Here is a 26717-nt window from a genome sequence, read left to right on the forward strand (position 1 = left end):
GTGAACTCCACCTCACTAGGTCCTCTAACTAGTGATGGGCAGATGAAGCTTCATGAAGCACTGAAGCTTTTCATCCAATTGGTTCACCCCAGCGCAAAGCTTCTTGAAGCTTCATTTGCTCTAGTAGGACATCTACTGGACGTAAAAATATTAGTTGGCATGAATTTGAAGAGTGTGGCATTTTGCACACAGCCTGTAAATGTCAACAACAAAAGGAGTGTGTAAAACATGTATATTGTAGTGATGGCAGTATACTGTGTATATTTATACTGGCAGTATGGAAAATTATAATTTGGAAATGCTTAAAATGGAAATGATCATTTACTGTGAGGTGAGGTGTGGTTGGGGTGTGGACAGTGGTTGTGCTTTTGTAACGTTCAGGTATGGACAGCTCCTGCCCACATTTGATTCTGTAAAAACTAAATTTTCACTGCTTTTATGACCTTTTTAGTGGGGAGAACATAGCTAGGATTTAATGATTTAACAAATCTTTTAAATTCTTTGTGTTCCACAATGCTAAATGGCTGGGAGTCCTCAATCACTATGCTAACCAGGTTTTCATCTATTTGAGATTGTTCTCCTGAGGAAAGACAATAAAAACAAAGCACAAATATAAATATCACACACGTAACTTATAACAGTTGTATAATATTGTTATATCATTTAGTAACATTACTGCATGCTATATTATCATGGCATTTGATGGCTCACCTGGTCTTGCTCCACAATCGGTGTTCCCCTTATTCTCATGCAAAGCTCTGTAGTGCCTAAGCATGGATGAGGTGTTGTTGTTATATCCCAGCTCCCTGGCACATAGCAAACACTTCACCTTGTACAAAAGTAACGACAGCTTAACATAAAATGTATTGCACCATCAGTATTATGAAAATACATCCTCTGTAGAAATTTACATACCTTGTTGGGAGGAATAAAATCACAATGTTCCCACACAGGGGAGGACATCCTCCTCTTCTTAGCTGGCTCCATTCTCTCCTGACTATACCCTCCTCACTCTCATAAACCTCCAAACTCTCTCCAAATTGTCTCCAAACTCTCACTAACCGCAATTCTCCATCAAACACCCACATTTTGAATGAAGTCTGAGGGGTTTATATCGCTGTCATAGCTCGCGGCAAAGTTCGAACCACTTCATGAACCAGTCACGTGGTACAGCCGGGCAGCAAGGCTTCGGACGTCATCATTTTCAGCTCCTCCCATAAATGAAGCAAGCCTCGATACGTGCATCGCGGAAACGCCCCCTCCATTACTCGACACAAGCTTTGAAGGCTCGATACCAAGGGCGTAGCTTTGGTTTTGGCATTGGTGGGGACGGATGATTCAACCACCGAACCCTGCCCTGTTTCTTTTTTTTTCCTTTTCATCTTTGCTTCTTGATTAAAAAAAAGGAGAAATATACTTGCCTACATATGCTATTCTACATGCCTTTAAACCATTTAAAATTACAATTCATAGTTTTATATGTGAATTATATAATGTTAAGTTACTATTAAACAAATGACTGACTAAGTATTTTATACTTTAGTTTACTTCAACCATATTCCATATAAATCAGATATCATACAAAAATAAAAAATAGCTTAAAATACAGTCATGACAATAAAAGAATATGACTTTAAGGACTTAACAACATTACTTCAGTTATACTACACCAACATCTCTTATACATTAGCACTAAGGGAACACTGAATGACCTGGTGGTTTTTGTCCATAAAACTACTCATCTAAGATTACCACAAAGTAACAGATCTCTTAGCAAAATTATGCAACATTTTAGGCACACAATTGCCCCTATCAAGTCAGTGAGCTGGGATGTTTTACTCTAAACATGAACTACTGTTACAGCAACAGACATGGACTACTGGTGTCCCACACAACAACTCAATGTCCACTATGTGAAGGAGCCAAACACATGCCTTCTCCTCTCATTAACTGAGATAAACTGCTGGCATATTTGTTTTACATCTATACTGTCCAGTCTCTCCTGGTGGACATGGCAACACGTTATTCATGGTTACATACAATTTTAGACTGATGTGGGCCAAAGCCTAAAACGATGTGCCTGGAGTTTGCTGTTCTCCCCAGTTTAGATATTTGAAGTTTGCACAGCTACATTCTCGCCTGGAAATTTTTTAAAAGTTTATTTTGCAACCCAGAAAGAGTAATACGAGGGGCACTGAAATTCGGGATTGTCCGAGAAAAAACAGGAGGGTTGGCATGTATTGCCTTGCATAGCCTGTAACGTTATTATGATGGACAGATTTTATGAGTGAACTTGACTTTAAGTCACTTACAGGTTTCTTTGAAAAATACTTTCTTATATCCAGGTTAGTGATGTGCGATACCAGTGATTTCCTTTCCGATCTGATACCAAGTAAAATTCAGGGTGGTATCGGCAATACCGATCCAATACCGATACTTTTTAACATTAAGTTTTTGTACATTGTATTTCAAATTTTAGCTTCAAATTGATTACAGAACATCAGACTACTTTTTTTTTACTGTTTAATAATGCAGAATTATTATATAGAAATAAAAAAACCTGAAGTTGTGTGCTATTTGAACACGTAATTTAACATGTCATTTAACATTTATCTTGTCTGGACATGTCAACAAAAACAGTCAACACAATTTAACATGTCATTTAACGTTTATCTTGTCTGGACATGTCAACAAAAACATTCAACATAATTTAACATGTAATTTAACGTTTATCTTGTCTGGACATGTCAACAAAAACATTCAACACAATTTAACATGTCATTTAACGTTTATCTTGTCTGGACATGTCAACCAAAACATTCAACATAATTTAACATGTCATTTAACGTTTATCTTGTCTGGACATGTCAACCAAAACATTCAACATAATTTAACATGTCATTTAACGTTTATCTTGTCTGGACATGTCAACAAAAACATTTGACAGTAACACTTTCCCTTATTCACAGGTTTTTGTTTAGGAACAACAGCATATTTACAGTTTTCCCTTTAAGTCTGCTCCGTTTTTTGCTCACAACCTCTCCTGCTTTTGAAAAGATTCTCTCTGCAGGTACAGAAGAAGCAACGATTCCTAGGTATCTCACTGCAAGTCTGCTTAGGGATGGGAAGGTTTGTTCATGCTCTTGCCACCAAACCAATGGATCCTTATCTCGGGGAATCAGTTTTTCCTCTGAGTACCGGCGTATTTCAATGAGTACATCACTGGAAGCTGACCGGTGATGTTGGCTTGACACAACCTGCATGTCAAAATCTGTCCATATCCCTTCTTTTGTTGCAGCTGGACCTGCGGGTGGAGGACTCGGGATAGACCCTGAAGTAGAAGGCCCTGAGGCAGAGCTAACAGTAGGCGTTGAGCTTACAGTTAGAGTGGGAGCAGACTGTCCTGTCTGATAGACTTCTTGCATTTCAGTGTGGAGACGTTTCTTTAATACTTCAACATTGTCTTTGTCACGAAAACCAAGGTGTTTAAACCTAACATCCAGAAATGTACTTGCAGCTAGACAGTGAATGCTCTCAATACCCCTGAATCTGCGCTGGCATTGCTGTGCCAGCTGTGTGGCAAGGGAGCTGCCCTGATGTTCACAGGCTGCTACAGCCCTGTGAATGAGTGACACAAGTGGAATAACTTTGGAGACTGAAACATGTTTTTCAGATGAAACTTCCTGTGTTACTTCTTCAAACGGCCGTAATGCAACAACTGTTTCCTTGATCAGGGATAATTCTCCCGCATTTAAGCATAATTGATTCTTCCCTAAAAGGCAGAGGGCTGTGGTCACGGCTTCATTTTGCTCACAGAGCCGCTCCAACATGTAAAAGACAGAGTTCCAGCGGGTATCTACTGACTGAATTAGCTTGTGCTCTGCCACTTTCAACTGTTGCTGAATATCCTTAAGCTTCTCAGTAGCCTTTGTGCTGTGGTGAAAAAAGGACACAATCGCACGGCATTTTTCCAGCACCTGCACCACTTCTGGGACAGCTTTTACACTGTCCTTTACAACTAAATTCAGTGTGTGTGCAAAACATGGAAAATGCCTCCATCCAGCTTTGTGCACTGCAGCAACCATATTTGCACCATTGTCTGTGACAACTGCAACCACCTTCTCAGTTATGCCCCATTCTTCTGTGATTTGCTTAAGTGCTGAGCTGATATTATCTGCTGTATGCTGCCCATGGAAAGAGTGGGTTTCCAGGACAAATTCTCTCATTTGCCAGTTTTCAATGAGATGGCATGTTACTGTCAAATATGCCTCTGTGGACACTGAGGTCCACATATCAGTGGTGAGAACAACACTGGAAGCATTTTGCAAAGATGCTCTTACTTTGCCTTTACATTCATCAAACAAATTTACAAGATGAGTCTCAGTCAGTGATTTTCTTCCTGGGAGTTTATATTTTGAGTCAAGAGCTCTCACAAATCCCTGGAAACCCTGGTCCTCCACTATGGACAGAGGCTGGAGGTCCTTCACAATCATCTCTACAAGGCATCTTGTGAGTGTTGCTGCTCTTGGGGAATCATCTACAAAGAAAATAAAATACAAAGGGCAAAACAAAAGATGGGGTATACTGCACTGAATGTTTAATCTTTTTAGAGTCATGTATGCAGTCTGTTAAAATAGCCTAAGGGGAAAGGAATTGATAGTTTACATATACTTGCTGTTTTACATAGAATGCTGTGTGAATGAAATTGTCAGTATAATACATAATTAAAGGAATAAATAAGTTTGTCGATACCTGCATTTTAAAATATTCAAATAACTCAGTCAAAAAAATTAAACTGAGTGAAAATAATAATAAAGCTAATAGATAATAATAGTATCTATAAAACGTTTCTCTTATGTATGAAATAATCTTCAACTGAATTTTTATGTTTTAAAGACTACAATGCCTGTTTTACTGCAAGTACTCTGTATATTTTAATGCGACCTAGCCTATGTACCCAGCATTTTCCTCCTCTGTACCTGGATAGTGCCTGCCTGCAGCACTAAATGACTCCGTGAGAGACGTCTGTCTCGTACGGTGGCCCCTAGAGACAAAACACATGCAAACTCCAAAACACTTGCAAACTCCAAAACACTTGCAAACTCCAAAACACTTGCAAAATCCAAAACACTTGCAAACTCCAAAACACATGCAAATTCCAAAACACAACGGAAGTGCTCCAGGACGCTAGGGGCAGTGTTGAGCTCGATTTGCAAAATAAACGGCAAGTTTGTCTGTATGGGACGGTCTAGTCTCTGTCTCTCTTCCCAGGTTGCCTAGCAACCATGATACTAACCGCTGGAAACGTGTCATACAACTTTGTTTGACAGAAATGAAGGAGAACATATTTTGTTAATTTGTTTGTTTGTTTCTACAAGAGCTTTGTGTGATTTTATAAGTATCTGAGGCTGAGACCACAGGACAGTAAAACATGATTTTTGGGCTTCATTTCTGTACTGAACAGTCATTTAAGATTAGTTAGTAAATAACAATTAGCTAATGTTGTTCATGAGACTAAAGTCATATCACTTTGGTAATGTAAATATAATATGGCCAATATTATAGTTATTATATTAATCATTATTAGCTATTACAGCAGTGAACATGAACTCTGTGTCAAATACTCAGCCTCAGTACAGATTGCAGTTATTTATACGTCTTATCACCTTAAATCTTCACTCAAAGACAAGTGTCTTTGACAGTGTATATATAGGTGTATCATATATAAGAGACAAATGTTGTTCCTTCAGTATGTTGGCATTACTAAATTTGGCTCATTGCTTACATATATTATAAAAAGCAAATGTACAAGCTGTGATAACTGTTTCTGATAAAATGAAGAGTAGACTGATATATTGAATATTCCTTTATTGGGTGAGAAAATCAGACCATGTCATAACTGCTTTAAGTCATACAGAATAGATATCAGAGCCTTAAACAGGCTGACTTCTGCTAAATGGGTCAAACTGGGCAGAAAGTATACAAACACATAACATCCTTATAAAATATGATGTAACACTATAGATCAACTTACCTCAGAATATATAAAGACAATTACAGCAATATGATGCAACAAACACAGCAGTGCTACTAATCAAAATACTCAAAGCTTCATAGAACTGAAACAAACATTTATTTTTAGGTCCATTCTGCTGCTGATACATACTTTAGGTTTCTGAATGTTAAACTTGTTGCTGCTTTTCATAGTGTGTAACTTGAAGGCCCTGAGTACTTTCTCCCACACTGAAAACACTGGGAGGATAAAATTGTTTGAACATTACCTAATAAGACTGATTCAGGACAGACAATTAGTGATTCTAAACTTTTCTAGCAGTCCTTCACAAACAGGGAACAGTCTGTCTATTCTCTCCATCTGTCAGCTGCTGCTGGCTCTTCCTCCTCCTCTTCCTCACACACTGCTGAGTTTGTCCTGGTCGATCATCAGGGGTGCAAAGCCTCACAGATGATGTGCAGCAGTGGGTCCCTCAGTCTGTCCTCACTCTGGACACTTGGAGTTGTCACACATGGAAATCAAATGTGTGATAAGCTGCAGGATTCAAACACAAGTGTAACTTATAAATGAATGTTCATACTTTTATTACACAATCAGAGAGAAAGAAACAGAGAGAGAGAGTGAAGGACAGACAGACAGGTGACAGTCTCAGGTGTACACACTGCTACAAAACAGCACAAAAGAAGGAGGATTTAGTTTGTGTTATTACGAAACAAAAAGAGTTCCCAGATGGTACAGTGGACACATGTGTGACTCCTGTGATTAAAGCATCTTTCTTTCAGCTTAATGAGTGAACCGTCAGCTCGTTCAAACACACGTTAAAGTCCGTTTGGCTCGACACCACCGAACAGAGGCAGCAATATAACATTAACAGTGCAGTGAATCCTGCTTGTGCCGTGATATTCAGGACTGCAAACCGAGCAGCATCACTGACTTTCAGCTTGTTGTGTTTGTGGATATATGACTGACTTTAATTATCCATAAAATCGTCACATTCTCTGTAAGATTAAAGTCAACTATTGAACGGCGTATATTTTGAAGTTAAGGCTTTAAAACCAAGTTAGTACAAACATCGCTAATGTCACATAACTTTCCCGACATGTGGCCAACAGTAATGTTTTAATGTTCTTCATTATAAAAACATTTGCGCATAAATAAGTGACATAATATTCAGTACTTACTTCTGAAAGTTTACTCTTCGGCGGCTCCGCTTCCGCCGTTTTTTTCGGCAAAATTATCCACACCACCGCCGCGCTATGAAATCTGGGATATGTTGGGCCCATCCTTAAAATTCAGGGAAATTAAGGACGCATTTGAGGGCTGCATTTCGAGCAGCCTTCGAATTGGGACAGCCTTCGTCGTGTCGCTGTGACGTAATCGGCCTTAAAATGCGGCCTTTAAGGCTGCAGACCCTGAATTGGGATACAGCCCAAATCCGGTCATTGGTACTTCCTGGCTTGTGTAGTTACTAGGTAACAAAAGCTCAACACTGCCCCTAGCGTCCTGGAGCACTTCCGTTGTGTTTTGGAATTTGCATGTGTTTTGGGGTTTGCATGGGTTTTGGAGTTTGCATGTGTTTTGGAGTTTGCAAGTGTTTTGGATTTTGCAAGTGTTTTGGAGTTTGCAAGTGTTTTGGAGTTTGCATGTGTTTTGGAGTTTGCAAGTGTTTTGGAGTTTGTACGTGCTTTGTCTCTAGGGGCCACCGTAGTCTCGCCATAGCAGCACCTGTCCCTCTCCTCTCCTCCTCTTCGGTTCGCCTCGACATGACCTCATCATATTCTGTGTTATGATTAATTCTGAGGTGTTTTACGAGGTTAGTGGTGTTGCCACAACACCTCACTGTCTTGCCACATACATCACAAACCGCGTATTGGCTGTTTCTGGAGGTAAAATATGTCCACACACGCTTGCGTTCGGCCATTGTTTTGAGTGCGCAAGTGTGCACGCCAAGGGCCTGCGAGACATTTATACAGCCGTATTTCGCACATGACTATGAAAGGCGGAAGAGGAAGTAGTTCCTTCAAATGTAGACAATCCGAATGTTATAGTTTCTTTCCACTGTGTTCCTGTTGATGATAAACTAGAAATTTACCCTAAATTACTAAAATATCGATATTTTAATGTGAGAATCGATTCTAGAACATAAATGACTGGTATCGGAGGAATCGATATTTCAGGATCGATCCGCACATCACTAATCCAGGTTCTTTTTGCTGCCATCCTCCTCTCCTCCTTGCAGGTCCTCGCAGGGCAGGATTGCCGCTGCTAAAACTAAACAAAGCTCCCTGAAAGGCACAGCCAATCACATTGGCCATATTTGTCACATGATATAGGACTCCAGTAGAGAACGTAATTTAACTCTTTCTGCACCGCTGGGTGAATGAGACGTTGACAGATCGCTTTTTAAAAAAAATTTCTATCGGTTTTGTTTTTCTTTACTCGAAGAGATCAAATTATTGGTGGGGACAATTCAATAATCGCTGGATATTGGTGGGGACATGTCCCTTCCGTCCATGCCAAATCTACGCCCTTGCTCGATACAGAACGTCACATCACTACCTCTAACCCTTGCCCCTTCCTACAGATCAGTGTTGTCTGGAAACATCATAGTCCACAAAGAGTCCTGTCTGACCTCATCTGTTAACCTGTCCGTCACAAGAAGGGGATCAGAGCCGATCACTGATGTAACCTCGCCCCGGCCTTGAGCCTGTTACTCCTACCACACAGCTCAGTACCACTCTAGCTGTTCTCGTCCCACCTAACACCAAACTCACATACTTCTCTGCCACTCCTGACTTCCTCACACAGTGTGCCACTTATTACCCTATCACATTGTTGGCAAATGTGTGTATGGATACATATCTAAATGCTGCTCGTGTCATATCGGCGAATAAACTAACAGAGCAGTGAGAATAGCTAAATTACAGCTGATAAATTCTTCCAGCATCCGTGATGTAACACACGTGAAACTCTTCAATACCCCACGTTACATCATGACCTTCACAGGCCCACTAAATGCGTCTGCCCTACCCGTGCCAAAACCGCGAACATCCAAAAACCACCGGTATATATTTAATCTTTATATCAGACAGCTTTATTCTTTAATTAATGTCAGTTTTTCTAATTGATTTGCATATTCGATTTTAAACTGTTGTTTTAGGCATTTTACTATCGATGAAAAAAAAAACAGGCAGTCATTGTAGAGCCCATTTCGGGGCCCTTGAGCGGTGCATGGTGCAACATGTGTTGGATAATTCGAGAAGAAGCTTCGCAGTTCTTTTGCCGTTGCAGTCCAGAGGCGAGCAGTCTTGTCGGAGCTGAGCTCTATGCGGTTTTCTGAGGAGACGCTGCGTTAAAGTCTGAAGAGGCTCGGAAAGCTGAAATATTTTAGCATTCCTTCGCTGCCGAACTATCTGAAGAGTGTGCTTTGACTTAAAACGCTGTAGTTTAAAATCGAAGTTAGCAAGCCTGTTAGCTGAGTTGTGAAAATGTTGAGCGTCGCCCGAAGCGTTTCAAGGACTCTTCCCACGAGGAGTAACATCAGAAGCGTTTCGTCCTTGATTAAAAAGGTAAATGTCAAACAGTTAAGTAGATGTATGAGCGTTGCATTACGATGTGGCCATTAGCTTCCTAGCTTTAGATGCTAACAGCGTAAGCTTGAGGACAGCATATTTAGTCGTGGTTAGATCATTACTGTGTCACTAACAATGAGCACAGTCCAGCAGACACTGTAATAAATGTGTGTCACGAGAAGAGATGGGCAATAACAACATAGTATTGAGCCGCCGCTCTAGCATTCGATGTGCTGGTGTGTTTCATATCTGTGGGGCTAAGCTAACGCGTGCTAGCTCACTTCATTTGATACCGGACCTACCTGGCAGCTGTTTTTCAAAGAGCGGTCATTAGAGAAGCAAGTACTACTTGCTTCGTCATCTACTTAAATATTTTACTTTGGTGTGTGAGTTTTAATGTTCGTTTTGAGCTGGTTCCAAGGCTGTAGCAGAGCTGTGGGTCTGTGACCTTCGGTGAGGCGTCCCCTCCTCCAGCACGCTGCTCCACAGTTTAAGTAACGCATTTAGAGCTCGATCTTCTACAGGCTTCACTTAGCTGGATCCCACTATTAAGAATGGTTTCTTGTCACATGTGCTTGTTTGTGACTCCGATAATGTTATCTATGCTTTGGTTCTTCCAATTTTCATCATCCTGCTTTATTTTTTTTAAAGTATACTTGGATTTTTCCTTTTGAGGTTCAAAATGTCGAATTTTGTGAGTTCATCGCAAATATTTTGTCTGAGTTAACAGCTGTGTAACTGCGTTGTTCTGTATTATCAGGCATGCTGGACCGGCTTCCAACCAGATGCTCTTAGAGCCCTCTCCAGGAGAGACTATGCGTGAGTATCAACATTAAAGTGCCTGCATTATATGAACGTGCACTAACAGCATGACGTTGGTGCTGGTTTGGCAATTTTTGTTTGTCGTTTAGAGGTAAAACTATACATTCACTTCCTAATGGCTGTGATTCATATTCACAATTTAAAATACTTTTTTGTCACCAAACAGGATGCCATATTCTGTATTGGTATTTCTAAATAGAAGTCTGAGAAATTTGGATCTTTTGATGTAAACATGAGGTCTGCTGAGTTTGTCACTATCAGTGTATGTGCTGCAGGTCTGAAGCCGTCAAAGGTGCAGTCATTGGGATTGACCTGGGAACCACAAACTCATGTGTTGCAGTCATGGAGGGCAAACAGGCCAAGGTGATGCTTTAGATGATTCACATGTTTGTTTGTTTAAGCCCCTATCTTTAATCTAGCAGTATCTATGGAAATGGAACCCACCCTGAGTGCTGATACTAGAGACCTTCTATGCGGGTAAACTAAATGTTGTGTTAATTAACTCAATGGAAGTTTGTTACTGTATGTGTAAGTAAACCAGAACAGGGAAAAAAAATCAGACTGGCCAAATAGATGGGATCGTAGACACTGATGCAGCATTACTCAAGAGCCTCACTGCCCCAGGATATGATTAATAACAAAAGTTAAACATCAGATCAGTGCATCCCTGGTAAAGAAATGGGTAACTTTGTGTAAACAGAATCCAAAGTTGTTTTTTTTCTCTGTAGTTTTTCTACTGTTTTGAGAAAAAAACTAAAAAATATTAACACTCATTAATTGAGGTTTTTGGTTCTTGGTCTTTTTTTTCTCTTCTACCTCCAATTTTAAAAAGTGGGGTTGATTGAGGAATCTGATGAAACAATGATTCCTCCAATCTAAATGTTTTCTTATTTATGTTCAGGTGCTGGAGAACGCAGAGGGAGCGAGGACAACTCCTTCAGTCATTGCTTTCACAGCAGATGGTGAGCGTCTGGTGGGCATGCCTGCTAAACGCCAGGCTGTTACCAACCCTCAGAACACATTGTATGCTACCAAAAGACTGATTGGACGGCGCTTTGAAGACCCAGAGGTCCAGAAAGATCTGTGAGTTCATTTCTGGCCTTTTAAAAGATTCCGGGGTGGCTGTAGCTCAGGAGGTAGAGCAGGTCACCTACTGATTGGAAGGTTGGAGATTCGATCCCAGGCTCCTCCAGTCTGCATGCCAAGTATCCTTGGGCAAGATACTAACACCAAGTTGCTCTCCGATGCATCCATCGGAGTATGAATGTGTGTGAGTGTAGTTAGAAAGCACTCAGTATAGAGGTAGTGCTTGTGAGAATGGGTGTGACTGGGTGAATGTGGCGTGTTGTATAGAGCGCTTTGAGTACTCCGGGAGAGTAGAAAAGCGCTATATAAGAATCAGTCCATTTACCATTCTCAATTATTGCATTTAAATCGCAAATCCGAGGTTTATTTTTTTAAATGTTGGCTATAATGAAAGAAATAAACTTAGCTGGGTAAAAAAAATGACCTTTTTTCCATCAACAGGAAGAATGTTCCCTACAAAATTGTGCGTGCATCAAATGGTGATGCTTGGGTTGAGGCTCATGGCAAAATGTACTCCCCTAGCCAGGCAGGAGCCTTTGTTCTTATGAAGATGAAAGAGACTGCAGGTATAGTTGTGCAGACAGTCAAAAGATAATTTAAATGTTTTGCATATGTGAGCATTAGTTTTGCTTCATATTCATGTTGTAGAGAGCTACCTGGGAAGCACGGTGAAGAATGCTGTGGTCACTGTTCCAGCCTACTTCAATGACTCTCAGAGACAGGTATGCACACACAGGCTTTCTATTGAAGGAAACGTTGCTAAACGTTTTCGCACGAGCACCAAAATATGAATGTTTAAAAGCTGATGTCAGGCCTCCACCAGGGTCTTTTAAGAAAAGCTCAGCTTTTGAGAAGTGAATTATTGTTTTCCTGCTGTGACACTGAGAAGATTCAGGGGTTACTAACTGTAGCAGACTGTATCATGTTTCCACTAGAGTGGAGCAACTTGCAATACCTTCAACTGCTTTAAAGACGTTTTACTTAAATCTATTTAAACCTCCAAAAACATGTTTAACTGATGCATACACAAAGTATAGTTTTAAATTCAGTTAGAATATGATTTATAAATTGTATTGTCCCTATGATACTGATATTTTATCCCCTCCACAGATTTGTATTATGCAGTATGCCTTCATTGTTTAACTGATGCTATTTTTGGAACATAAAAACGATTCAGACATCCAGACAGGAGAGCACCGAATCACTGTTAACCCAATTCACACAGGATAGAATAATTTGGGCAAGTTCATGTTCAAATCACCAACCTGATTTATAATCAATATATATATTTTACGGTATAGTGTAATTAAGTGTGCCTATGCCAAGAGGCACACTTATTACTATTCGTCGGGTTTATTGTGTGGATGCCCTCAAAGGCATCCACACTATTGTTTTCCTGTTTCTCTTTATACTTTATTATACTTTATTCTACTTTATTCTGGTTGCTTCCGTACGTTTTTTGCCGCTTAACTACTCCCTCAGTTTTCAGCCGATTTTCTCCGTTCAAACTCTAAACTGTTCTGCTCTTTCTGCTAATGTGGGCTATGACTTTTGGTGTTTATTAATATTATACTTTATAAAATATTACACTTTTTTCCTTTAATTTGTCCCATTGAAATGAATGGAAAACTTCCACAATTCTGCTAAAACTTGCTTGTATTTGAAACTTAACTACTTCCTCATACTTTCACCTAGAAACTCCATTCAAACTTTAAAACGTTCTCAAATGATTGGGCTATTCCTGTGTGATTCAGCTTTTTCATATCTGTTACCGTTTTCATTTAATGCCTCTTTAAGTTTTCAGTTGCAAAATTGTGATTTTTCAGAAAACACATGCGTTGCTATGGTTGCTATGCAATTAACTCAGAGTGAGCACTGGTGCGTTCTGAATTTTCTCTTCATGTCTGAACAACTTCTTGCTACTCACTCAATTTCCACTCAGCTTCCACAAATTATACATCATATACATATACCTCGAAGTGACACAAGGTCTAAAAACTCCCCATTTAAAGTCTATGGGGAGGTTGTGAAACTCAGAGCTGAAATACTGAAACTGAAGGCATTTTCAAATCGTCATATCTCCTTAATGAAGCGAAGTTAAGACATGAGGCTTGTCCCCGTATATCTTCAGACACTCCTGACGCTCACAATTCAAGAATTATTTTCTCACCTATTACCGTTCTGAGATGAGTTAGACTTGTTTGAGGGTAGGAAATTTGTCCTTCGCTCAGTTTTCAAACTCCGAAAATGAAGCCGTTTCTTCTCTCGTCATATCTCTGCGACGGAGGTACAAAGAGCTATGTAAATCGCAGTCAAAGTACACCAAAGTCCGCTGATTCACCCAGTGCAAGAATTATGCTTCTATCCCACCTAGTTTTTGAGTTACATGACGTTTTGTAACTCCAAAAAACGGCGTTTTTCGCCTCTCACCGCGATCTAATTCTGGCTGCTCATCACCCTGTTTTCCAGGCACCCGCTCTCTTTGCCAGTGGCGCAATTGGTAATGAAACGGATCTGAAGACCAAAGTTCATGGGTTCAATTCCACCTTGGCCCACATGTTTTTTTTTTTTCACTACAAATTGATACACTATCACAGACCTGTAATTCATATTGATAATTTATTACAATTCGGCAACGTTTTATGATTTTGGCAGCTTTTCCAATATGGACCTCAGATTCTTGTTAACGCTCCATGGCAGAAATACATACAAGTACACAGCCTGATGAAGCAGACAGAAGCAGTACCTCTGATTGGTTCAGCATTTTCACCTCTTATCAGCATAAATCTCAGCCTCTTCTGCTGTTTTCATTAGAATTTTAAGCTTTTTCACCTTTTTTCAGTTACGTGAGAACCAGTTTGGCTCAATGAGTAGCTGAAAAATATCAGCCTCTTCTGCTGTTTTAGCAGGATTTCAGAGTTCAGCTTTTTTACTTGTTTTAAGCACAAATTTCAGTTTCTTTACCTCATTTCAAACAAAGTTCTTCCTCTTCACCTCTTTTCTGCTAATTTGAGCTTCTGCTCCACAGTGCACATTTTCCCTCTCATCATATCGTTGTTTGTGACCAGAACTCATTTGGCTCAGAGGGTTGAGCAGCTGCCGCGAGACCCGGTGGCAGAGGTTCGAATCCTACCTGTGACAGTTGCTACACATGTTCCCTGCTTGCATGCGCTCTGCTTTCTTGACACTCTCCAGTGTATCATTACACATACAGCCATCTTCAGCAAGCACTTCTGCTTCTACACCTCTTTTCAGCAGATAATTCTGCTTTTTCAGCTTTTTTTCACCAGACATCTTCAGCGTTAAGGCATCCACACAGCATTTTCGCAGGAAATGCTAATTTTTCTAGTTATTATTGTTATTATTCAGTTTCTGCCTGAAATTTTGCAGCGTAACTCACCCCGCAGTTTTGAGACAAGCTTCATATATGTTATATCATTTTGTGCGGCTGGATCTGGACTAGTATGCTATGACTTTTGGTGTTTATGACTTGTATAGTTTTTTAAATATTTAGATTTTAGTGCAAATTTAGGCCCATGAGAAAGATTCATCCTTTGGCCCCATAGAAACAGACTTCATTTGTGGTGTGTTGGCTCCATCTTTTGGTCCCACTGAAACAAATTTCAAACTTCATTTGTGGTGTGTTGGCTTTCTCTAGTGGTATGCCGGGAGTGGTACGACCTGTCTATCCTTATTTGGATTACCGTAATGACGACAATATCAACAGCGCACACAGCGCCGCTGCTTTCAGGAACCATTGGAATTTTTAAGGTTGCGCGAACCATTGAATAGTTACGGTAACCGCAAGGGTGTATGCTTGGTGGAAAACTCCATATCCCACAATTCATAGCACACCTCTGCCGAGTAAAACAATGGCGGCTTCCTCTTCGTTTTATATATTGCTTTTATTAGTGTTTCTAGGTCACAAAATAAACTTTTAAGATATTTTCAGGCGAGAATGTAGCTGTGTAAACTTCAAATATCTGCTCGTTTTATCAAGACATCCCATATTAGCAACAGTTTTCTTACGATGTTGCTGCTAGCGCGGCTTCACTCAAAAGCACCCGGGCTTGGCTCACGCTCGTTTCACCCCCCCCCAATCGCTCGCAAATAGTCTTTGTCTCAGCTGGACTTATTTTTCGTTTATATGGGCCGATGATTCATTTATTCATTTTAGTAACGGTATAAACAGTGAAAGGTGGTTGTCCAGATGCTGGTCGATGTGGGGGAAAATAACTGAGTTGTTTCGTGGTGGCTAACGCGGAGCTCCAACAAAGGGCAGCCGTGGATCAGGGAAATTGAAGGTAGGAGAAGCAGGTTAACTGAATTTCAGGTAAGAAGTTATGAACTGCACTCTATTTGGGTCAGATATAAACTGAGTTTAGGTGTAGTTTATTTGCGTTGTGTTGACTTTTTACAATCAGTTACAATAAGTCGTACTGCGTGCTAGCTAGCATGACGGAGTTTCTATACAGCTGTGTGCGCGCTAAGTTACTGATGTTGAACTTTATTTTATTCATAAGGGTTAGTTCGTAGAGTTGCCAACCGTTCCGTACAAACTGAATCGTCCCGCATTCAGAGAAAATACTACGCGTTTCGTATTGAGCTGAAAAGGAACAGTTTGTCCCGTACTTCAGGTAGAACGGAAGAAGACACAAAGCTGGATTTATTCTGTCGTTCCGCAGCCTCCCCTGTCATTCTCTCGCCTGTTGCAACTTCAATCATGAAACTGATCAATGATTGGCTTTTCTCTTGTTTGTTTATCGCGCTAAACAACAGCAGCACGTTTAAGCTTGATCAGCTGTTGTTAGAATTCATTTGATTTTAATTTCTAGTGTCAGCCGATGTTTGCTGGAGCCACAGCTGTAAAAACGGCTGGTCCAAACCAGGAGATGTCCTTACTGAATCATCAGAGCTGAACTGGTGATGGAGAAACAGGTTTACCTTTTAGGTGACATGAATGAGTTGAAGGGAAGTTATGAACTGTTTCTGACAGACAAATAACACCAATATCCTTTTTTGTGTAGCTAACAGCTGGTAACTGTGCAGGGGCGGATCTAGCAAAGCTTTTGCCAGGGGGCCAGATAGGGCATTAACAGGGAAAGGGGGACACAAAGAGATACTTTTCTTTCTTACTCTCATATAAAATATTTGGCTTTTATTAAATAGTTATCTGAATCTTACAACCAAAGTATAATAATACACAAGATTGGCTGTAGACCATTGTTAATCATTCAGAACACTGTGTAAAAATAACAAAAAACAAAAAGTGAATGCAAAAGTGCATAAATATTTATTTTACGTGTTTGATGTGTGTGGCAGGGTGTGGTATGCAGTGCCGCTGCAGGGGAGGTGGACCCACGGGCGTAAAGTCTGTGATCTCTCGGCTGTTTTTTGGGTGTGTGTTGGGCTGTGAGTTGAAAAGCTACAGCCGGCTGTGTGGGTACACCAACCATGTGTGAAACGTGGTCCATAACGTAATGCTTCAAAGCGTGTTCATGCAAACATTGTCGGGTCTGCCCTGGTACAATGGGACTTCTGCTCATGAACCTCTGTGCACAGCGTCTGCAAATCGGGGCTGTACGAAGTCACCTCATCTTTACACAAAACTTTAAGCTGTCATCTGTGAGGCGCGAGCGGTGTTTGTTTTTACCATAGTTCATGGTGGAGAATGGCTGCTCTGCTGAGTTTTGCTCTCTGTAGCCGTATGAATGGCAAACTACACTGATTAGCAGTGGCATAGGCACACTTAAAATTTCTTCTGAAATTTTCGCTTTCTAGTTCATCATATACTTTCTTTTTATACTTTTTTTTTTTTTTTCCAACCCCCCCCCCCCTTTTTAAAAACTGCTTGAAGTTTTTGATAAGACTAATCTACCTCAGTCTCAGAGCAGTTAAGGTGATACGTAGATGTCGGATAATTAGCTTCTGTGTCCTTGTTGCTGCTTTGGAATGCACTTGATGATTGAAGTAACGATTCATCTTCGATACTTGTGTCAACTTGTTTCTTTGACAGGCCACCAAAGATGCTGGGCAGATCGCTGGTCTGAGCGTCCTGCGTGTGATTAACGAGCCAACTGCTGCTGCTCTGGCCTATGGCTTGGACAAGACCCAAGATAAGATGTGTGTAGACGACAAAAAACCTTCTGATGTTTACTGCTATGCTTAGGAGTATCAGTACTTGCTAAGAAAGATGATAGATGATCCTGTACATAGAAGAATACAACTACTCGCTCTGTTGTTGTGTTAACCTGTATAAATGTGTTCCCAGTATTGCTGTGTATGATCTAGGTGGAGGTACGTTTGATATCTCAATCCTGGAGATCCAGAAGGGAGTTTTTGAGGTGAAGTCCACCAATGGTGACACCTTCCTTGGAGGAGAGGACTTTGATCAGCACCTCCTCAGACACATTGTCAAGGAGTTCAAGAGAGAGGTGGGTATTCTAACAGTCTTTAAGCCTTGATCTATTTGTGAAGTTTTGCGTTTTCAACCTGCGCTGTTTCTTTTCAGTCTGGTGTAGACCTGACGAAGGACAACATGGCTCTTCAGAGAGTCAGAGAGGCTGCGGAGAAGGCAAAGTGTGAGCTGTCCTCTTCACTGCAGGTACTCCTTGCTTTTATCCTCATGGGAAGCTAATGAGTTTGTGTAGTTGTATAAAAAGGTGACACTGAATGGCTGATGTATCACAGATGCTTTAGGGTGTTTTGATTTTGGTTGTACTGCTTGTCATCACATGTCTCAGTGCATGTTGTGTGCCAGCTCTCAGTCAGCTGTCCAGATAATCTGTGTCTGGCTCAGTGTTACAGTGCTGGTAGATGAAGCTCCTGTTTTTTTTTGCTTCAGTGCAGCAGGTTCTGTTTTAGAATCCGCTGCTGCTGTGCTGCTACAGGACTTGGCCCAGTGAGAGTGGACTGTCCTGATTCTGACCGCAGGCCAGGCCTAGTACAGGGTCACACAAAATGAACCACAGTGCTGAGTTAAAAGCATTTTGTAACTGTTGAAATACTCAGTGATTGTCCTTCTGTGTTACAGACTGACATCAACCTCCCCTACCTGACTATGGATGCCTCCGGTCCCAAACATCTTAACATGAAGCTAACCCGTGCTCAGTTTGAAGGTATTGTTGCTGACCTTATCCGCCGCACCGTGTCTCCTTGCCAGAAGGCCATGCAGGATGCTGAAGTGTCCAAGGGAGACATCGGAGAGGTGCTGCTGGTGGGAGGCATGACACGCATGCCCAAGGTACACAAGACAGATGTTTAAAACCACCAAAGTGCATGAAATAACTCAGGGTGCACATACTTTATACTTGTGGGACTAGATGGAGTAAACGAGTAAGTTCTGCAGTTTCCATGGCAACGAATAGTTAACAGTAGACAAAGTGGTACACACCACAAATGTGTGGTCTGGTTTGGGGACATAATGACATTTACAGTGGCTTGCAAAAGTATTCGGCCCCCTTGAACCTTTCCACATTTTGTCACATTACAGCCTCAAACATCAATCAATTTTATTAGAATTCCACGTGAAAGACCAATACAAAGTGATGTACACGTGAGAAGTGGAACGAAAATCATACATGATTCCAAACATTTTTTTTACAAATAAATAACTGAAAAGTGGGGTGTGCATAATTATTCAGCCCACTGAGTCAATACTTTGTAGAACCACCTTTTGCTTCAATTACAGCTGCCAGTCTTTTAGGGTATGTCTCTACCAGCTTTGCACATCTAGACACTGAAATCCTTGCCCATTCTTCTTTGCAAAACCGCTCCAGCTCAGTCAGATTAGATGAACAGCAGTTTTCAGATCTTGCCACAGATTCTCAATTGGATTTAGATCTGGACTTTGACTGGGCCATGGATATGTTTTGTTTTAAACCATTCCATTGTTGCCCTGGCTTTATGTTTAGGGTTGTTGTCCTGCTGGAAGGTGAACGTCCACCCCAGTCTCAAGTCTTTTGCAGACTCCAAGAGGTTTTCTTCCAAGATTGCCCTGTATTTGGCTCAATCCATCTTCCCATCAACACTGACCAGCTTCCCTGTCCCTGCTGAAGAGAAGCACCCCCAGAGCATGATGCTGCCACCACCATATTTGACAGTGGGGATGGTGTGTTCAGAGTGATGTGCAGTGTTAGTTTTCCGCCACACATAGCGTTTTGCATTTTGGCCAAAAAGTTCCATTTTGGTCTCATCTGACCAGAGCACCTTCTTCCACATGTTTGCTGTGTCCCCCACATGGCTTGTCGCAAACTGGACTTCTTATGGTTTTCTGTTAACAATGGCTTTCTTCTTGCCACTCTTCCATAAAGGCCAACTTTGTGCAGTGCACGACTAATAGTTGTCCTATGGACAGATTCCCCCACCTGAGCTGTAGATCTCTGCAGCTCGTCCGGAGTCACCATGGGCCTCTTGGCTGCATTTCTGATCAGCGCTGTCCTTGTTCGGCCTGTGAGTTTAGGTGGACGGCCTTGTCTTGGTAGGTTTACAGTTGTGCCATACTCCTTCCATTTCTGAATGATCGCTTGAACAGTGCACCATGGGATGTTCAAGGCTTGGGAAATCTTTTTGTAACCTAAGCCTGCTTTAAATTTCTTAATAACTTTATCCCTGACCTGTCTGGTGTGTTCTTTGGACTTCATGGTGTTGTTGCTCCCAATATTCTCTTAGACAACCTCTGAGGCCGTCACAGAGCAGCTGTATTTGTACTAGGGCTGCCACAAACGATTATTTTGATAGTCGACATGTCACCGATTATTTTTGCGATTAGTCGACTAATCAGATCATGCATCCATTGGAGTAAAACGTACAGCTTATTGCACCAGCATGCATCTACTCTTATGTAACTTTCATTAGCTTACAGCTTTAAGTGTTTAAGGTATGTGCTAACTAAAAATAAAGACAAGGTGATAGTTTATTAAATTTTAATGAAATTTGCAGATTGTTTCGGTGAAGTTTAATAAACTCCTTGCTATCTAAAATATAACAGGACACCGGAGTATATTCTCGAGCATCTCACACTTCTGATAACCAGTTGTCTTCTTGACGTTTATTCAGCTGTGTAAAAACTAAAACTTCAATCTCAGCCAAACCGATTTACTCAGGAACAAATAAAATACTAAAAAAAGCCAAACAATAACATTTTGAAGTTATCTAAGTGACTTGTATATGTTTAACCTGAGTAGCGAAAGACGGCAGTGGGTTTGAAAACGATTTGCCGGGAGTCCGGTGTTCTCACGGGCTCTAGTGAGCCTTGCCCCTGGCTAGCTATCGAGCTAGTGGGTAACAGACGTCTCCGAAAACGTCGGAGCGCTTTTGAAAATATGTGGTGTCTTGATAAACTGAGCAGATATTTGAGGTTTATACAGTTAGATTCTCACCTGAAAATATGTTAAACGTTTATTTTGTGACCCAGAAAGAATAATAAGAGTAATATTAAAACTAACTAGCTGCCGCCATTGTTGTAAACTGAGCTGAGCTGCGCTATGAATTCTGGGACAAAGCTTCTTCTTCTTCGGGGTTTAACGGCAGCTGGCATCTATGTACATGCAGTGCTGCAATCTTTTGTTTCACTCTGTTATTACACTCTTAAATCCTACTACTTATTCCTGCGTCTTTTGTGATCTTACAAAGCTTCAAACGACGCGCTGACTATTAAATCAGTCATCGACGATTTTGATAGTCGACGTAATCGTGACTAGTCGACTAATTGTGGCAGCCCTAATTTGTACTGACATTAGATTACACACAGGTGCACTCTATTTAGTCATTAGCACTCATCGGGCAATGTCTATGGGCAACTGACTGCACTCAGACCACACACCACTTTTCAGTTATTTATTTGTAAAAAATGTTTGGAATCATGTATGATTTTTGTTCCACTTCTCAAGTGTACACCACTTTGTATTGGTCTTTCACGCGGAATTCCAATAAAATTGATTGATGTTTGAGGCTGTAATGTGACAAAATGTGGAAAAATTCAAGGGGGCCGAATACTTTTGCAAACCACTGTATACATTGCAAACATTTGTATTTTTTTTCGTAGTTGAGCTAACATGCAGTGCACTTTAGTGTTCGGCAGCTTGACAGTTGAATTGTTGGCTCATTACCGGCTCATTAACTTTGACGTGATCTCTATCTGCACAGACAATAAGAAGAACATAGATTTGTACAGTGCCTTTACAAAAGAGAAATAAACAACGTTTTCTGCATTTTAAATATGATTTTTATAATGCTGATTTTAATGCATGCATAACTCATAATTAACACCCCCCACCACATCTGCCCTGCAGGTTCAGCAGACAGTCCAGGATCTGTTTGGCCGAGCCCCCAGCAAGTCTGTGAACCCTGATGAAGCTGTCGCTATTGGGGCAGCCATCCAGGGTGGCGTTCTGGCTGGCGATGTAACTGATGTGCTGCTTTTGGATGTGACTCCACTGTCGCTGGGTATCGAGACTCTGGGTGGTGTCTTTACCAAACTCATCAACAGGAACACCACAATTCCCACCAAGAAGAGCCAGGTATTTAAAGCAGGACTGCAGTCCCACAGTCTCAGTGAAGCCCCATGTGATCTACAGTGTCACATGTTCCCCTCCAGGTGTTCTCCACAGCAGCTGATGGACAGACTCAGGTGGAGATCAAAGTGTGCCAGGGTGAGAGAGAGATGGCGACAGACAACAAGTTGCTGGGTCAGTTTACTCTGGTAGGAATCCCTCCAGCCCCTCGCGGAGTCCCTCAGATCGAGGTCACATTCGACATAGACGCCAACGGCATCGTCCATGTGTCGGCCAAGGACAAAGGCACAGGCCGCGAGCAGCAGAGTCAGTGCACACAGTAAACCAGTCTGAAAGCTGAGAACTTTGTTTTTTTTTTTCCCACTTCATGTGTTAGCAAGTCAAGCTAAAAGACATTTCAAACTGCTGAAAATAATCTGCATTTTTAGATAAATATTAACACTTAACTTGGTTGACTTTTACAGTTGTTGCTAAGACAGACTAGATAGGGAGGTTAATATTTATGCATGTTGCTGTAATCACTTAGCCCTTACTCAGTCTTGTTTAAGACAACTGTTTTTTTTTTTTTTTCCTGCATTACGACTCTGTTTGAATTGGTGTCTGTAAAAGTCAAAGTGCACATATAAATATCTCATTTCCTCCTTTACAGTTGTGATCCAGTCATCAGGAGGTCTCAGTAAAGATGACATTGAGAATATGATCAAGAATGCAGAGAAGTATGCAGAGGAGGACCGGAGGAGGAAGGTAACAGTCAAACTGTAAAGACAAAAGTCGGGGGTGAAATCTCACAGTCTTGATTGATGGGCACTTTATTGTCAACATAACTCAGTGCAACACAGAAAATGTTCATCTTAAAACACATAAATCAGTTCACACTTATTTATACAAGGCTCATTCCTAATGGGTCATCTCAAGACACTTTATGTTGAACAGACTTGAAACTAGCTGCAAACAAAGGACTCAATGCCGTTTCACCTACAGTTACATCTGTTCAGTTGGTTTATAGGCATTTCCACATTGGGTTTTTAGGCCTAGAAGTTGCATATGTCTTACACACAGATGATGGTTCACCACTGTGTTGTCTGTGGTTTTAGTATCTGGTAAATACTGAGTTGTCTTGCTGCAGGACCGTGTGGAGGCTGTCAACATGGCTGAGGGCATCATCCATGACACAGAATCCAAGATGGAAGAGTTCAAGGACCAGCTCCCTGCTGATGAGGTAATGCTCTAAACTTTGTTGTAATTTACTCAGATTAAATGAATGTTTTGTGCTTGATTTTTGTCTTATTTTTTCCCCCTATTTTTGTGAAATCAGTGCACCAAGCTGAAGGAGGAGATTTCAAAGGTCAGGAATCTGCTGACCAATAAGGACTCTGAGACAGGCGAGAACATCAAGCAGGCCGCAACCAACTTGCAGCAGGCATCACTCAAACTGTTTGAAATGGCCTACAAGAAGGTAGAAAGTATTTCCTTACCTTGAAACTGTGTATATCAGTGTGTGCTGTACTGTAAAAGTCTTGACCAGACCCTCATTTTATTACATTTTGCTTCCAAGAATCTTTTGAATCAGAAAACTGCTAACTGTAAAAGGAATAAGAGTATTTTTGTACAAACAAGTTGACTACCAAAGAGCTATTGGCTGAAAACGAGGCATATCTTAGAATGTGCAGTTTCCATAAAAATTTGGGAAAACTAGAGGTGAACAAACCCAAAAGAAGTAAAAGGTCACACAGATTAAAGCGGTTTTGCAGCAACGTGGACTTTGTAAAATTCTGCTCAGTGTTTGTGAAAGTCTTTAATTCCTTTTGTTCCTGCAGATGGCAGCAGAGCGGGATAGCAGCAGCAGCAGTTCCAGTTCTTCAGAAGGAGAGAAGAAAGAAGGCCAACAGTAGATCTTATTAGTACTTGGCTGTCATGAGATGACCATGACAGCAGAGGACTGTTGGGCTTGTGTGGTGGACTAGGCGGAAGGATGATCGCCAGAGTCATTCTTGCGTAACACAACATTCTACTGTGTTTTGGCAGTAAAATAGAAAAGATAAATGTCAGTGTATGTTCCTCCGTGTCCCATGATATCCTATTTCTAATTTAACTGTCTGGAAAAAAAAGTTGTTTATTTTTACAAAGATGTTAATTTCCATTCTGAGGTAGTGAAACATTTTCTTGTTGAAGATATCACATTTCTTTTGTTCAGTTTCGGAAAGCGGGATGCTCGTTCATAGCACTTATTTGTACCAGTTCACTCTGAGAGGTGTGGTACAGAGGATGTACAACTGCAGAGTGCTGAATAAGAAAAGTCTCCTTTTGGTGTACTCTATTAACATCTCGGAGGCTGCCAGTCCCCCTCCCTGTTGTCCTGAGTGCACTCCATTGACTTGCATTCATTTCGTCTCTTGTAAGGACTGGTTTGTGATCATGTGGTCACATTTTCTGGCATCACGCCAATTCCTTAAACAGTAAATTCAAAGTATGTCTGTGAGATGAGAATTTTAAGAATATAATAAGTATGTGAGAAACTCCCTTTTGGCTCTTAAAAATGCACTTCTTTGGTCACCTTAAACCGAGCATGGGTTGAACTCAACACAACACATGATGGGACAGCTAACTAGATGACATCATGGTTCACTTCTGACAGACAACAGGAGAAAGAAGAGTCATGCATGAGGAGTGTGGAGCAACTGTGTCATTCATTGACGGCCAGAAACTGCTCTGTGTACAGTGACTTGCTGTGTTGAGCACTCTACTTTAAAAAGAAGCACGAAGTAGTGTATTGAATTGAAAGTTCTGTTTATTGTAAGAGTATGGGATGGGTGATTATATTAATGAAGTGAAAACTGAGAATCATAGTAACTTGCCTTTTTCTTTCTTTTTTTTTTTTTTTTTTTTTTTAAATAAAAATATGAAATATGTCAGTGTTGTGGGTTTTTTCTTTTCTTTATGTGTTTTATTCTTTCTAGTATTTCACAAACTTCCTGATTTTATTTTATTTTCTTGCGCATTTGTGATACTTGCTTGTTTCAGATAATGAAACTTTAATATTGGACAAGGACAGTGTGAGCAAAGAAATCCGTTTTTGAAAAAACCGTGCCATTAAGGGAGAAAAGAGAGCCAGGTAGGCTTGGTTCTATGCGTAAAAGTTGTTGCTCCAGAAAGTGTTCTCTGCTTACCAGCAAAAACCGCAATCAAGCATTAGTGATGACTATCAATGAGCCTTTCATACCACTGTGAAGGAGTTTTGGACCACCCTTCTTTACAGAATTGTTTTAATTCAGCATGAGTTGCCTGTTTAAGGGATGCGTCCCAATAGGCTTTAAGTTCAGACTTTTGAGTAGGCTCAAAACTAAGAATCCTTCGTGGTTTTTTTTTTTTTTTTTTTTTTTAGCCTTTCAGAAATGGACTTGTTTGGTGTATTTGAGATCATTGTATTTCTGTATAATCCAAGCGTTCTGGAATCATAACCTGGTCCGTGGCGCAAAAAAGGTTGGGGACTGCTGCACTAAAGGATGTTGGACCTTTATGCCAACCTCTTAGTTCTTGGTGAGAAATATGCCTGAGTAGCTCACTGGAGGTCATTTTATAGGGCTCTGACAGTGTTTCCCATGTTCCTACTTGCACAAGAAATCATCTGCAGGACTAGGTTGATGCCCTTCTGCAACCCTGTTCAGCTGTCCTTTTTGTTATGGCCCATCTTTTTGTATCTCCTCCACACTCCTGAGCAGTGGCGGTCCTAGCCTGTTTGGCGCCCCGGGCGAACACTCCCTCTGGCGCGCGCCCCCCCCCCCAACACACACACATAAAACATATTAAGGATTGTACGTTGACATAAAACTGTTGTCGGAACCATACTGAATTTCACCAGAGAAACACACACACACATATGAAGAGAGAGAGTATGCATAGTATGCAAACAGCCATCATAATTCGTCATACAATGAGAACAGGACAAATCAACAACTGATAATGACTAATTAATATTAAAATCTGTAACATAATGTATTGTTTCATGTTTAGTCTGTTACTGTTACTGTTTTTACCATTTCTTTTTGGAGCAACTGAAATCCACATAATAAAGTATTCTGATTCTGATTCTGATTGTTTCAGGATGACCTGCCATTATCCAATGATGCATCTGCTTACCTGTATCTTTTACTCGTTTCTCTTCCTCTTCTTTTCTATTTTTTCTAAACTGAGCACCTGATGGCTTTGAACTTTTCTTGTCCATCTTCCATTGGTTTTAATTTTGCACTCCAGTATGAACACAAATCCCTCAACCCGAGGATCGCCACAACATAACCTAATAGACCTTTTCTTACTCTTCTTATATTTATTGTTTGTTTACTTGCACTGCTGTAACTGGATCCTCGTCGTCTCGTCTCTCTATATACTGGACTGTATGTAGCGGAGATGACAATAAAGTTTACTTTGACTTCAGCAGCAAGCAGGCGCACCGAGGGCTCTCGCGCTCACTTTTCGCATATAGAATTTCGAAAAAAACATCGGTGCAAATTATAAGTCTGTATCATAATGTCTGGTGTTTCGTGTTTGTTGGTTTGTTTTTATTTTGTTTTATTTTGCGAGTTGGTTATTAGATGCTGCTCCAGCCAGCCAGTGAATACCCCGCCGCCCCGCCCTCTCCTCCCTGTTCAGCAAGCAGCAGGCGCAGCAGGCGCACCTCGCAAACGGAGGGCGCCCTTACTCCCAGCAAATGGG

At 40.9% G+C, this 26717-nt stretch overlaps 1 protein-coding gene, 1 long non-coding RNA gene and 1 other non-coding gene across 3 annotated transcripts; 2 read left to right on the forward strand and 1 right to left on the reverse strand.

The window, feature by feature from the left end:
• Nucleotides 1-5853: 5853 nt before the first annotated feature.
• On the reverse strand, nt 5854-9170 carry LOC146392706 (uncharacterized). Its single transcript, XR_014802661.1, has 2 exons — nt 7195-9170; nt 5854-6547 (listed from the first exon to the last, which is right to left on the reverse strand). It is a non-coding gene; the product is annotated as an uncharacterized LOC146392706 (long non-coding RNA).
• A 119-nt stretch (nt 9171-9289) lies between these two features.
• On the forward strand, nt 9290-24905 carry hspa9 (heat shock protein family A (Hsp70) member 9). Its single transcript, XM_084952225.1, has 16 exons — nt 9290-9582; nt 10346-10404; nt 10683-10770; nt 11309-11490; nt 11935-12059; nt 12142-12215; nt 17510-17616; nt 17765-17927; nt 18005-18097; nt 18527-18736; nt 21786-22013; nt 22091-22313; nt 22657-22751; nt 23134-23226; nt 23323-23463; nt 23825-24905. The coding sequence occupies exons 1-16, from the start codon at nt 9502-9504 to the stop codon at nt 23897-23899; spliced, it is 2037 nt and encodes a 678-aa protein (XP_084808351.1). The 5' UTR covers nt 9290-9501; the 3' UTR covers nt 23900-24905.
• Nucleotides 18249-18453, forward strand: LOC146392708 (small nucleolar RNA SNORA74). Its single transcript, XR_014797248.1, has one exon. It is a non-coding gene; the product is annotated as a small nucleolar RNA SNORA74 (small nucleolar RNA).
• Nucleotides 24906-26717: the final 1812 nt, after the last annotated feature.

The sequence above is a fragment of the Perissodus microlepis genome, chromosome 2 (assembly GCF_051167445.1).
Source record: "Perissodus microlepis isolate ML-2025 ecotype Zambia chromosome 2, ASM5116744v1, whole genome shotgun sequence".
NCBI lineage: Eukaryota > Metazoa > Chordata > Actinopteri > Cichliformes > Cichlidae > Perissodus > Perissodus microlepis.